Source organism: Nannospalax galili, unplaced genomic scaffold (genome assembly GCF_000622305.1).
Source record: "Nannospalax galili isolate Female #2095 unplaced genomic scaffold, S.galili_v1.0 scaffold417, whole genome shotgun sequence".
Lineage (NCBI taxonomy): Eukaryota > Metazoa > Chordata > Mammalia > Rodentia > Spalacidae > Nannospalax > Nannospalax galili.
In genome coordinates, this window is record NW_008340785.1 from 1416 (window position 1) to 16627 (window position 15212).

General features: G+C 37.2%; 1 protein-coding gene across 1 annotated transcript in view; it reads left to right on the top strand.

The window, feature by feature from the left end:
• Nucleotides 1-1309: 1309 nt before the first annotated feature.
• Tbc1d32 (TBC1 domain family member 32) overlaps nucleotides 1310-15212 on the top strand; it is a gene marked incomplete at its 5' end in the record, with an annotated part of 270497 nt that continues 256594 nt past the window's right edge. Inside the window, one exon of the mRNA XM_008835797.3 lies at nucleotides 1310-1489. Coding sequence (XP_008834019.3) covers nucleotides 1310-1489 — 180 coding nt within the window. The remainder of the gene's footprint in view (nucleotides 1490-15212) is intronic.

Sequence of the window (15212 nt, forward strand, 5' to 3'; positions counted from 1 at the left end):
GAGCACTCTGTAGGCTCCATCTCTTACAGTCTTCTACCACTTCCCAGTAGTGCTGTGGGCTGGGGACATGGGCTTTGAGAGGACATTCCAGACCCAAAGTACAGCAAAATGTTTTTTATACTTTGTAGTTCAAAATGTCAGCCTCCTATTCGAATCCAAATTCTTCAGGATGGTGTTATTGCTCTTGTGAGGGAGTGGCTCTCCTTTCTTTGATTTCTGTGGTGATGTTATCCATTAGCCAGAAAGATGGAGAAAGAACTATTGCAATGCATACTTTTCTCATGTAGTCCTGTTGTTACCATGGTAACAAATCCGTGTATAATTTTGCTTTATATTTGAAAAGCCTTTTCAGATATTTATTCTTATTTATGTAATCTTATAGTCATATGAAATAGTTCAACATACTCTTTTTATGTTGATAGTTGAGGAAATGGAGACTTATTCATAATGACAACTGGAAGGTAGGCAGGTCAGACTCCATGATTTCTGATTCTGAATTTATGCTTTATATCCTGTTTATTTAAATCATAATACTTTTTTGTTTTTCATATAGAAATGCCAAAGTTACATATTTCTTACTGTAAAGAAAAAGCGTGGATGTTTATGGCTCTTTCTAAAATTTGATTTCTGGGACTTTTGAAGATCTCAGTTAATGGATATTTGAGAGTTTTCATTTTATTAAGAATGTATTTACTGAAAGTTGTCTCTTTTGGGGGACATTTCTAGATCTTTAGAGCTGAAGGAATCTTGGAAGTTTTCCAATTCTAAGTCTTAGAAAACTGTTTCCTGTCAATCTGATAATGGGGGTGTCTTGCTTGTCTTCAAAAAGACCTGCTGACTGCTTAAAGCTTAGAGCCTGAGTGAATGCATACAGCCTCATTTGGGACTATGGTGCCTGTAGATATGAAGTGTAGATAGAAAGGGAAGGGAGAGAAAAGAGGTAGAAGGTTAGGTGCGGGGTAATGCCGGAGTGTAAAATAGCCTGTGTTTTGGTAGTGTGATGCTAGCATTTGGTTGTGTTACTGGTAACCAGAACACGTGCCACTGAACATCTCACCTCAGATTTGTGTCAATTTTGCTGCCTTACTCCATATTTCTAGGTAAAAAAGGCCAGGAAATGATATGCTTTTGGGATTCCTGATTTTTATTCATGCCTTAACAGTCTGCTGTGTCATTTTGTCTTTAAGAAACTGTAACTTAGGTTTTCCTATTTAGCATTATGTTCATAAGAATTCAGATAATCTAATTTAGTTGATTATTTTAAATTCTACTAATACTCTTTCTTTTATTGCTTCTACTTTGGATTTAAAGGTATAAAGAAATGATGCATTCCCTAAAGAACATCATGATGGTGGTGGTCGAGTCTATGGTTAACAAGTTTGAAGAAGATGAGACACAAAGTCAAGACAGGCAGAGTAAAATGCAGAAGGAGGCGAGCAACAGCTACTGCACAGACAACTGCTCTGACAGTGGCTCGTCATTCAATCAGGTGGGCGTCTGCTTTGTAGTTACATTTTGAAGTAGTGTTTAATAATCACCAGCTTAAAATGTGCATTCTTAAAGAGAATTTTTTCCCGATTTCCAACTTAAAGATTCAGGATGAAAATAACCAGAAAAATGACCTGTTAAGGATTTGGTCCATAAAATATTATTTTCCAAAATTATTTGTCTAATATATAATTACATCTCAGATATTCTGAAGTGAAAAACTATAATTTGGATTTTTATTTAAAAAAAAATAAGGGTTGAAACAAATCTGTTTAAGCTTTAATTAAAGCACCTTAGTGTCAATTCTTACTAAGTTCAACTAAATTATAGATGAGATATACAAATAAAACATTTATGTATTTTTATGTCTTTTCTGGAGACTAAAATGGCTGTGAATTGTTCGCTTTCAACATTAATTAGAAAAATGTAAAATGATTTGTGGCTAGTCAGTCAGGGGTAGTGGCACAAGATTGTAACTCTAGCACTCTAGAGACTGAAGTGGGAGGATCCTAGGTTTGAGGCTCGCCTGACTTACATATGGGAACTCTGTCTTATAAGCCCAAAACAAGGGACAACAAACAAATTTGAGGTTGTGATGGTTAGCTTTAGTTGTCAGCTTAATATAACTGGAGTCACTTAGAAAGAGATGCTCAATGAGGGATTGTCCAAATCAGGGTGGTTTATGCTCATGTCGGTGCAGGATTGTCTTGATTACTAGCGTTAATTGATCTGGGAGGGCCCAGCCCACTGTGGGTGGTACCATTCCATAGGCAGGGATCCTGGAGTGTATAAATGTGGAGAAAGGTAGCTGAACAAAAGTAAGCATGCCTACATTTATTTTTCTCTGCTCTTGACTATGGATGTGATATGATGTGACTTCAAGCTTCTGCCACTGTGACAGAATGACAGTCCTCTGAATGTGGACTGTAATCTGGAATTGTAAGCTAAAATAAACCCTTTGTCCTCTAAGTTGCTTTTTATCAGAATATTTTCTCACAGCAACAGAAATGAAACTAGGACTGAGGTCATGTGTTTCCTCTGTACAGAGTAGAGGTAGAAATCCTGACATTTGACTGGGAGAAAGATAGACTTAAGACTCATTTAGTCCTGACAGAAGACAAGTGAAACCAACTAGACATGTGCCAGGACACCCCTCATAGATTTCCAGGCCAAACGGAATCTGTCTGTCTGTCTATAATGATTTTTGTTCTTGAGATTTGCATAACTGAAAAGCAGCTCTTGACTAGGTCCATAGAATCAGTTGTGCATCATTTGGCCACAAGCTTCCACCTGTGAGAAGGTGCCCAGCTCTCAGCAGGGATCTAGAATGCTTTTCTGGCATATCCCAAGGTCTGGGTTTAACCTCTGGCACCACAAACAAAATACAAGAGCAATCTGACAATAGCATGAGTCCTACCTGACATTCTTAGTGAAATATTAACATTTAATTAAATATACCATAAGAATATAATTATGAAATAGATTATAACTATTTGAAAAGTTGATTTAAGAAATTTGAATGAAACATGGGAAAAGGATGCCTGCTGTCTACAGTTGGGACTCTACTGTGGAAAGAAAAATGATTTGGGAAGTATTTAAAACAGAACTGAAAGGTTGCTGTGCTTAGCCACCACAGCATCATTGAGCAGGGGAGGTTGTGCTGAGCTAGGAACTTTACAAGTCAGGCTGATGATGTGATGTGATGGAGGATATGACAGTCTGTGAATTTTCTTCATGTTGTAGCCCTTAATCATTTCTTGATGGATTGTTTGGAAGGAGATGGGTCTAGGGACCTTAGCTTAATGCAGCCCGATGGTCGGCTTAATTGGTTAACTGAGCTGCTTCCTCAGATCAAGGACCTTTTGAAATTAAAAGACAGAAAACTTAATTTTAAGACTCTGGGACTCACAAGATTATGGGATGTTACTTTAATGAGCCACTTTAGCACACTGAAACACAAGAGGAGAAAAAAATGGAGCATTGTTAATATATTCCAAGAAGTGAAAATATTCCGATCTAACTAAAGTTAAATCAGTAGCTAGGAATTAATTGCTAATTCTCAAAGGATAAATTATTTCTAGTGATTAGAATAATAGACTTTTCAAATTTTAGTGGAGATGGAGTCATAATTCCTGGAGATAGTCTTGTTTTATATTTCGTTTTAATTCTTCAAGAAGTAATCATGTTTTCAGTTCTGTGGCTTCCTTTGGGATGCCCACAGGCAATACTGGAATTTTCTAGCATATGTCCTGTGAAAATGACTGTTTCAGAAGGGACTAGTTTGGGTTGAAATGAACTCTGCCTATGAAGAAGGTAGGGACTTGTGACCTTTTGAAAACAGTTATATGGATGTTAGAACATTCTGGAAAGCTCTTTCAGAGTCACAAGTGCTATCAGATATGTAGGTATGTCTTTTCTTAGTCAAGAGAAACTTTTCATGTCACTGAGCAGTCACGCTGAATTACTATGTTCAGAAGCAAATAGGTGTTTAAAAAGATACTGAAAATCATTCATTCTGATGCCAAATATTGAGACTCAATGTCATGCACAGACTGTGCTTGTACACACTTGGCCCTTGCCTTGTACAGTGATCAGCTGGAGTGTTTTCTGTATTACCATGATTTTGATGATCAGTAAGAGGACATTGGGGCAGTGCCATTCTCTGAGTATGTGCCAGGAACTGCACGTGGGTTGAGGAAATGGTGATCTTTGTTCTTGAAACTTGCAGAAATGAAAAATAGCTCTTGCTTATGTAATTAAGATCAGAGGTGTATCATTTGACCACAGACTTCTTTCTGTGAGATGCCATTTACCAACTTAAAGTCATCATCTCTTATACAAGCCACCCTTAAATCAGCCCCCAGAAAGATGGCCCTTCATACTAGATGGTCCTATGCCTTGCCACCAAGAGCTCACATCATAATAGAGCTGTTCCTGTAACTGCTCACTGCCTTGATGATGGATGTCAGATTCCATAGTGCAGCCAGGAGCAGAACAAACTTGTGCCTATTAACATTTCTGTTAAATATTGACATATATGTTTATTGATGCCTTCAAGATTAGTATTCATATACTTGTTCTGGGCTTTAAAATGTGTCTGAATTAAAATATTTATTATTTATTATTTTTATGTGTATGAATGTTTTGCCTGCATGTATGTAAGTGTAGAATGTGCCTGCAGTGCCCACAGAGGCCAGAAGAAGGTGTTGGAGTCTCTGGAACTGGAGTTACAGACGATTGTTAGCTACCATATAGGTGCTGGGAACTGAACTCAGGTCCTCTGGAAGAACAGCCAGTGCTTAACCACTGAGCCATCTCTCCAGTTTCCCCAATTTTTTTCTGTATTTTTAAAGTTAACAAAGTTATTAATGGACTTTATTATGACATTTTTATGTTTACGTTGTTATACGTTGTTCATATTCGCCCCTCTCTTACCCCTCCATGGCTTCCTGGTTCCCTTTTGTTAATCCTTTTCCTTCTCCCAATCCTCTTTCTTTCACATTCATGTGACATGTATTTCATTACCCTCTTTTCTTCCTTCTTAAGTTCTCTTTCCTCTCATGGTCCCTTTCCTACTTTCATGACCTACCCCCCCCCAAATTTAAATCTAGATTTTACAAATGAGAGAAAATGTGGTATTTATCTTTTGAGGCCTGCTTATTTCTTTTAGTATAATGACTTCTAGTTCTATACATTTTCCTTCAAATGTCATAATTTATTTTTTCTTTATGGGTGAATAAAATTCTATTGTGTATTTATACCACATTTTTATCCCTTTGTCTGTTGATAGAAATCTAAACTGGTTCCATTTCTGAGTTATCTTAAATAGAGCAGTCATAAACATGAATGTACAAGTATCTCTGCTGTATGTTGACTTAAAGTCCTTGAATATAAACTCAGGAGTGGTATCATTGGGTCATATGGTAGTTCTGTTTTCAGTTTTTTGAGGAACCTCCATACTGATTTCCATAATGGCTGCCTTAGTTTATATTTCTACCTGCTGTGTAAAAGGATTTCTCTTTTTCCACATCTCACCAGCCGTTGTTTTTCTTCATGACAGCCATTCTGACTGGGGTGAGCAAGATTCTCCAAACAGTTTAAGTGGTGTTTCCATCACAGCTAAGGAAGTTGAACACTGTTTCAAGTGTTTGTTTATTGGACATTTATATTTTGAGAATTATTTGGTTCATTAACCCATTTACTGATTATGTGAATTTTTCTGTGTTTAATTTTGCTCTTAAAAAAGTTCTAGACAGCAGGACTGGAGAGATGGTTCAGTATTTGAGGGCACTGGTTGCTCTTGCAGAGGACTTGGGTTAAATTCCCAGCACCCACATGATGGTTAATAGCCATCTGTAACTCCAGTTCCAGGGAGGTTCGATGCCCTCTTCTGGCCTCTGTGGGCATTGCATGACATGGGTGCACTTACACACATGCTGGCAATACATTCGCATACATAAAATAAAAATAATAATAGGGGCTGGAGAGATGGCTCAGCAGTTAAAAGCACTGATTGCTCTTGCAGAGGACCCAGGTTTGATTTCCAGCACCCACATGGTGGCTACGAACTGTCCTTAACTCTAGTTCCAGGGGAATCCGAAGCCCTTTTCTGACCTCTGTGGCATTGCACGACATGGGTGCACTCATGTACATGCAGGTAATATACTCATACACATAAAATAAAAATAATAAATAAAATATTAAAAAAATACTAAAAAAATTTTAGACATTGATCCTCTTGTCTAATGTATAGTTGGCAAAGATTATTTCCCATTCTGTAGGCTATCTGTTCACTCTGATGATTGCTTTTTAATTTTGATGTTGCTTCTTTGATGCCACTTGCATTCTGTGAATGGAATAGCTCTATTTTGTTGTTATTTGAAAAAAATTGCAACTTGATTTTATCTGGGTTTTTGATTCATTACTGAACAACTGGAGGCTATTAGTCTATGTTTGGGGATGTTGAAGAATAAAGGAAGGATAGTGGTTTTTACTGTAAATTGTGAACAGAGCAATGAAAGGATTTGGTATTGTGATCAAACTTGGAAAAAATCCTGGAAATTAATTAATGTTGGAAAGATATTTAATGCTAGCTATCTACTGAGATTACTAGTCCCTGTTCTTGGTTGTGTATTCGTGATAGGATTGCTAGTCCTTTTCACAGAAAAGAGTAAATTATAATAATATTCCCAAACTTAAATTTCTTTATAGGGATGATCTTTGAGTTTACATCTGACTTCCATTCTTTGAGTTTTTCTCTTTGTTCTTTGCCACACTGCCTTCAGATTTCTTGAATTCAAATACTAGTTTCATCACACGGCAGTTATGTGATCTTGGTCAGATGTCTTCTCTGTGCTGGAATGTCCTTCATCTTTTCTGTGGGATGTTGTTAACATTCACTTTGTGGGACTGTTGAGATTCACCCGGTTAATGTGTGCTGGGTGATGACAACAGTGCTGGCCTCAGAGTGATCACTCTCTATATGTTGGTATCTTTGAAAGTGTGTGCTGAGATGGATGTCAGAGATGTACTGAAAAAATTTCCTATTGTGGTCCTGTGTAGTTTCTATGATTTCTGAGGTTTTGGGGGCAATTTTCTACTGTGAAGTTAGAATATTTCCTCCAATATAAATTAATATTTCATAATTAATGCATTTTCTTTTTACCATCCTCTCCCTTGTAGTATTTAATGTAGCATAGCACAAATGGTATATTACTTTACTGTGCACAAGCTATTTTATTACATTCCAAGGGATGTACCCTTTATATGAAGAAGACACATTAGGATAGTTGTCACCTGTTGTTCTAACATGGTGTAATCCCATTTAAGACATTTGTGGTGCTTTGCTTTCTAAGAACCTTCTCTTTGGGACCTGTCCTTTAGTACTTGTAGTAGGCAGAATAATGGCCGTACCTTAGATGTCCATGCACTGATTCCCAGAACCTATAAACATGGTACCTTATGGGGCAAATAGGACTTTGTTGATGTGATTAAGTTATGGTGTTCTGGAGGGGGAAGTACCTTGGATTGCCAAGGGCCCAGTGTTTTTAGACAGGACAAGGAGGCTCGAGGTAGAGATTGTGCTGTGCAGGCTGCCATTGCAATTGGACTCATGACTGCTAGGTTGAAGCTAGAAGCTGGCTGTTAGTCAAGGGATTCAGGCGACTCTAGAAGCTGAAAAAGGCAAGGAAATGGATTCTTCTTTCTGGGAACAGCTCAAATCCCATCTTGTTTCTAGTATTTGAGTTATTCCAGTTAGAATTTTCTTGAGTGTTTTCTTCCTGTTTTGGGTCCTTGGCCTTTCCCTTGTCTTTCAGAGTATGATCTTTCAGTTACCCTAATTTATTAACTACTATTTGTCAGGTCTCTTCAAATTTTAATGTCTTGAGTTTAACCCATTTTCTGGCCTCCTCTAAAAATTTCAGAAAGCTACAATATTCTTTTTGGCGAGGATTTCATGTGACTACCTAGGAACTACAAGACTGTCTCATTTTTCCACTCAGCTAGGACAATAAAATTAGTAGCAGCCTAACCTACACAAAGAAATTCCTTCATCTGCAGCTGCTCTAGTTGATAAGAGTTTTTTTCTGTTTTTTCTATAAGCAGAGAAAAGTAGGGGCTTAAAAATCTTAAAAAAAAATTATAAGTGAAAAGGAAAGATAGGGGATATTTAGAAAAAATAAGGATATCAGTGTTGACACTACAGTTACCTAGACTTCAGCCAGGAGAAATGGATAGTTTGGGAGAAGAATTGTATAGAAGGGTGTAAGCTTAATTTTGCTTGTTTATCTGTTTCACTGTTATTCCTTTGAGGAGTAAATTTGACACCAGAAAACTAATTTCTTTGATTTACTGTGTTAATATTCCTTTTTGTGAATATTTAAGTGCTTCTTCATATCTTAAAATATTATTAGATTCTGTTATCATTTGTCAGTGTAGCACTTTTAAAAATTGTATAGAAGGGTGTAAGCTTAATTTTGCTTGTTTATCTGTTTCACTGTTATTCCTTTGAGGAGTAAATTTGACACCAGAAAACTAATTTCTTTGATTTACTGTGTTAATATTCCTTTTTGTGAATATTTAAGTGCTTCTTCATATCTTAAAATATTATTAGATTCTGTTATCATTTGTCAGTGTAGCACTTTTAAAGTGTAAAGTGTAGAATGTTTTGAAATGGTAACCTTACTCTGTATTTAAAGTTTAATTAAAAGTAAATGCATAATTTGAAAGGTTTTAGATGTACTAAAATTTGAAAAATAGTCACTCAAAGTGAGCCTAATTCATTTTGATTCTTGAAATAAAGCACTCTAAAATAATCCTTAGTTTTGCTATTGTTGAAATTGGACTTAACCTCTTAACCTCTTCTGTGCCTTAGTCACACACACACACACACAAATACACACACACACATTTATTCTTCGAGAATGCCAATGTATTTTGATCATATTCCCTTCTCCCCAACTTTTCTTAGATCCACTCCCACCACCCTACACACCCCCAAAGTTCGTGTCTCCCCTCCTACCCCCATTGGAGTCCAGTTTCTGTTACCCAAGTACTCTGAGGGTGGAACCTGCCCTGGAGCATGGTCAACCCACGAGCAGTCACACCCTTAAAGAAAACTGACTTTCACTAAGCAGCTATCAAATGCCAAATGCTCCTCAGCTAGGAATGGTACTTCCTTTCCACCTAGCCTCCTCTATGTTGGGATTTTTGTCTAGCTTGATCTCGAGCAAAGCTTGTGCGTGCTGTCACAATAGCTATGCGTTCACAAGTACAACTGCCCTGCTGCCTGGAAAACACTGTTTAGCTGTACACCACCTCTGGCTCTTAGATTTTTTCTGCCCCCTCCTTAGTTTTCTTTTATGTGTAATAGAGAGCCTACCTTATATGGCCGCTTTGTGAATTTAAGGATTTTATGTATGTAAAGCATTTTGAATAGTACCTGGCCCATATTAAACACAGTAAGTGTTGACTGTCATCATTTTAATCAATGTTGGATGATTTGTCTGTTTTATTTTTATTTTTAATTTAATTTTTTGACAGCGTTTCACTATGTAGTCCTGGTTGTCCTGGAGCTTGCTATGTAGACCAGGCTGGCCTCGAACTCACAGATGTCCTCCTGCCTCTGATTCCTGAGTGCTAAAATTAGCATGCACCACCATATCCATCTTACTTTTATTATTGAGGTTACAAAAGAAATCACTGGGTTAGCTAAACATATTAAAGTGAGAGTTTTCATTAGGTTTAATATTTATACAATTTTCCATTTTTATTTCCCAAAGTGCTGTTGTTTGTTTTATTTTTTTGAGACAGGGTCTTGTTTTGTAGCTGAGACCGGCCTCCACCCTGCAGCCCTGCTGCCCCCACCTCTGTAATACAGGTTCACAGACACGTGCCACCAAACATGGTAACAGTATTGTTTGGATAACAGCCATAGCTATTTTGTTTTCACTGGTTGTATGTTTAAAGGCTTGTGTTTATAGATCAAACATTTAAAATAGAAGAGACTCCTAGAGTACATTCAATTTGGACTGACTGGTTTTTTAATTATGGTATAGAATTGAATAGTGTGAACATTTTCAGTGTATGTTATAGTAAAATAATTAAGTGTGGTATCTCAATAAAAAAATCCAGACATTATCTATTTGCATTGCTTAGCCTGTACCTGATGGAAATGTATCTTAGTCTTATTTAAGCATGTAAAAGCTGTGATTGAAATCCTTATGATCATGTAAGAACACCAAACACTGTTGGTCTTTTTAGGCTAATTTACTCCATCAATCTGTTCTTGCTTTTTTTCTTTTTACAGTATGTTCAGAAATAATTTGTTCAGTTTTTTTCTTTTTTTTGAAACAGGGTCTACCTGTAGCCCCAGGTGGCTTCAAACTCAGTATGTAGACCAGGATAGCCTTGAACTCACATAGCTCCACCTGCCTCTGCCTCCAGACTGCTGGGGCTAAAGGCGGGGGCCTGGCACTTTGTTCAGTTTTCACTTTAACACATATAAATGTCTTCTTATTTTACATGTAGGTAGGTGCACCCATGTCATGCAATGCCTGTGGAGGTCAGAAGAGGGCATCAGATGCCCCTGGAACTGGTGTTATGGGTGGCTGTTAGCTGCCAAGTGGCTGCTGGGAATCGAACTCATGAGCAGCCAGTGCTCTTAACTGCTGAGCCATCTCTCTGGCGCCTGTACTGTTATCACATCTGTTACCAACATCTGATCTGTGTGTTGCTTTGTAGACCAAATCAAAGCTACTTGCTCACATGCTCAGGAGTTTTCAATCTAGAAATAGTAAGACCACTGAAAATCTAGCAAATGTGTATCAAGATGGACACATTACATGCTCTAGTTAAATATATTGTGGTTAGTTGTTATGGCTATTTTTAAGTATCCACTGATAAGCATAAAAGAGACCTGTTAGCATAGTGCAGCTTTATCTCAGGTACTAGACTCATTTGGAGCTCCTAATAAAAAATCTGTTGTTTAAAAATACGTTTCAAGAGAAGTTTGACAATGTTTAAGAAGACAAAGGAATTTTATAGGGTTGAAACAGATGGAGACTATGTTACTTCTTTTTTCCCATTTATTCTTGTGTGTGCTACCTTGTCCAGAAACATTAAAAATCTAGACAGGAAGGAGGATAGTTAGCTGTCATGAATGATAGTGGGGAGTTCAAGAAGATTAGGATGGGCCCTGTGTGCTGTCCATGCCTGGAAGTAGAGGCAGGAGGATCAGGAGTTCAAAAGACTAGCCTCAGCTACACAGCAAATTCAAGGCTGCCAGAGCTGTTGGGAAACCTCTCTAGCCTTCCCTTTCTTTCTTTCTTTCTTTCTTTCTTTCTTTCTTTCTTTCTTTCTTTCTTTCTTTCTTTCTTTCTTTCTTTCTTGTCTCTCTTTCTCTTTCTTTTCTCTCTTTCACTGCTTCCTCCCTCCCTCCCTTCTTCCCTCCTTCCTTTCTTCCCTTCCCTTCCCTTCTTCCCTTCCCTTCCCTTCTTCCCCCTTCCCTTCCCTTCCCTTCCCTTCCCGTCCATCTTTCCCTCCGCCGACATCTTTCCCTTCCCTAGGGAAAGGAGCCCCGTGCGAAACAATTCTGTGTCCCGCTGAGAATTCCATCTGAGCCTCCGTGCCTCATCCATCCGCTCGTGCCTGCCTCCATCCATGCCACCTGCTCACTCCCGCCCATTCTCTACCTATCACCACTGAGCCCTGTCTCCAGGCCCCCAAGCATCCCTCTTGTAGCAAAACCTGTCTCAGTCTCCACAAACTCTTACCTCCATCTTGGACTGGGCCTTGAACTCACAGAGATCCACCTGCCTCTGCCTCTCGAGTGCTGGGATTAAAGGTGTGCGCCACCCCACTCAGTGAAACCTTTTCTTTCTTTTTTTAAAAAAATATTTTATTTTTATTTTATGTGCATGAATGTTATGCCTGCATGAAGGTAAGTGCACCCGTGTGGTGCAGTGCCCACAGAGGACAGAAGAGGCTGTCAGATCCCCTGGAACTGGAGTTACAGGTAGTGTAATGCCATGTGGGTGCTGGTATTCAAACCTGGGTCTTCTGCAAGAACAGTCAGTGTTCTTAACTGTGGAGCCATATCTCCAGCCCGAAACCTTTTCTTTTATAAAAAAAAGATGTATTATTTTTATTTTATGTATATGAGTTTTGTGTGCATGTATGTAAGTGTGTGCAGTGCCCCACAGAAGCCAGAAGAGGGTGTCAGATCCCCTGGAGTTAAAGATGATTGTCAGGTGCCATGTGGGTACTGGGAATTGAACCTGGGTCCTCTGGAAGAGCAGCAAGTGAGCTATCTCTCTAGCCCTTGGGAAACCTTTTCTGAAGAAACTAACCAAAGAAACAAATAAAAACAATCCCCCCAAAAGGAAAGAACTTTGAATTTGGTGACTAATAATTGCTCAGAGAATAATATGAAAAAAGAGGAGGGAAGTTCAGGGATCACAGTATTGATTGGCCTTGATAGTTTGAAAAATATAAGGTAGAAACATTTTATTGTTTGGTCCCAGAGAACAAAATGTTTCTACCTTATATTATGCATAAAAAGACAAACACCAAGTCTTCATTATGGAGCCCTTTACAGAAATGAATTCTCTTAAGAACTAAGGATTACCTTTTTAATTGACTGCTACTTAGCACAATATTGCTTGTCTCATTAACTTAACAGAAATTCAAGTAATTGCTTGCTTACCATTTCTCAGGGATGTTATAGAACTTGTTTCTGTATTGCAAATAAGATGGATTAGAATGGAAATCTATTAATTATATTTTTGGATTGCTTGTTCTGGAATAGACAATTGGCAGTTGAAGTTAGTTATTTCACATTTTCTCACAAAATTACTAAGAAATGTGAGATTTATTTAAAAATTCCAAATTTCAATAATGGTAAAGCAAAGTCTGCATTAGCCCAAAGAATATAGTGATTCTTGTAGACAATTGTCAGAACTGGGTATGGGCTTAAATAGGAATTCACGGTCACATAGCTTGTTAGAAGAGAGAACTCAGATTTGGAACTTTGATTAAAACTGATATCCTGTATCCTTGACATTATGCTTATTTTTAAAATGGCATTTATGGTAACATATTTAGGTATAGATAATGATATGATAAAAATCATGTGGTGTAAATGGCAAGACTAGAATAAATTAACTTCACAAGACAGAGATGGAAGAGCCCTGCTAAAGAAAAGTACTTAAAGAAGTAAGGAGCTTATGTACCCATAGAATCAGTCTGTATACACATTCACTGCATGTATATACTTTAGGATATGTGTATATTCATTCATATATACTTGTACATGTATAATGGTATATGTTTGTATGCGTTCTATATAAGATCTCTATACTATATGTTATCTACATTTATGTATTTTTCCATCAAATATGGCTGTTTTCCTATATGCTTCTTGTATTTATATGGGTGTGTCTTTCTTTAATTTTCAGAAATTTTCTTCCATGATTCTGTTGAAGGTCTGGTCCATGCCATTATCTTGGGATTCTTCTCCTTCCTGTATGCCTTTTTCCATCAAATATGGCTGTTTTCCTGTATGCTTATATCTACTCTGTTGTTATCTATTGTTATCATTTATATTTTTTAGGTTTTTTCTTTTTGTTTATTGTTTTTTGATAGAGTCTCCCTAGTCTCAGCCTACCTGGAAGTCATGATGTGTACCAGGGTGGCCTTGATCTCAGAGATCCACATGCCTCAGCCTCCCAAGGGCTGGGATTACAGGCGCATGCCACCACACCCATCATCATTTACACTTTTTTAAAACAATGATTTCATTATTTTTGTTTGTACAAGTGTATTGATTGCCTATATGTGTACTGGTATGTGTCTAGAGCCCTCGATGGCCAGAAGAAGGTGACAGAGCCACCATGTGGGTGCTGGGAATCAAACCTGGGTTCTCTGGATGAACAGCAAGTACTTTTAACCCCAGAGTCACCTCTTCAGCCTCATCATTCACACTTTTTAGTTATTTAATTGTAGTACAATGCAAATTCAAAATGAGGGCTCTGCTTTCATGTTTCTAAAAATGACTTATATAGACTTTTCAATAGCTAAGCTATACATTTGAAAAAAGTTACAGCTGTCCGTAACTCCAGTTCCAGGGGATCCAATGGCCTCTTCTGTCCTCTGCGGGCATTGCACGACATGGGTGCACTTACCTGCATGCAGGTAATACACTCATATACATAACATAAAAATAATAAATATAAAAAAAGAAAAAATTTCAATTGCATTTAAAAAAATTATTTATTTAATAACCACATACTTAGAAGAAGCATTTCATTATATCAGCATGGACATATTCAGTAATAATTTTCTGAGCTAGGATGCATCTTTTTCAAAATTGGCTGTACATTTTTAGGTTTACAGTTGAATTATTACAGTTATATAATACTGTACTCAGTATGAACCCTATGAGACATAAAATGAAATGAGGTTTTAACCTTATAAAAGATCTCCATTTCATTACTAAAATACAGAGTTTCATACAGAAAAATTCATTTTTAATGCAATTGACATTAAGATATTGGCACATGCCTTTCTAATCTCTATTTTCTAATCTCTATATATCTGATTAGTACTAGCCACAGTCGGTTACATTCTGAGCTCCTTGGCATCTGAGCATGGATATAAAGTCATCAGGTAGATTTCAGTGTTAATGTTTTTCACATCTGCTAATTATTAAGGAGCAAATTTTTATGCTTGAAGAATTTTTTTAAGCATTATATATTTTTTAATTTTTAATAGCTACATAATTAAAACAAGATTTCCGCTAAAGCTTTAACATATTCAGTAACATACTCCAGAGCAAGAGTACATCTCTTTCACAAGTGGGTGTAAGTTTATAGGTTCACAGTTGAATTAATATAGTTATATATTATTGAACTCAGTATAAGCTCTGTAAAACATAAAACTGGATGAGTTTTTAACCTTTAAAAAAGATCTCCATTTCATTTTAGAATATATTGTTCCTTGCAGAAAGACTCATTGTTTTTGCTACTAACACTGAGATGTTGGCACATGCATCTCTAACCTGTATGTATCTGGTTATTAGTAGTCACAATCGGTTGCACTTGGATCCTTGGTGCTGGTGTACGTCTAAAAAGTCATCGGGTAGATTTCAATGGTATTGTTTATCACCTCTACTAATTAGCATGATGTAAATTTCCATGCTTCCTCCTCAAAATATAATACATTTT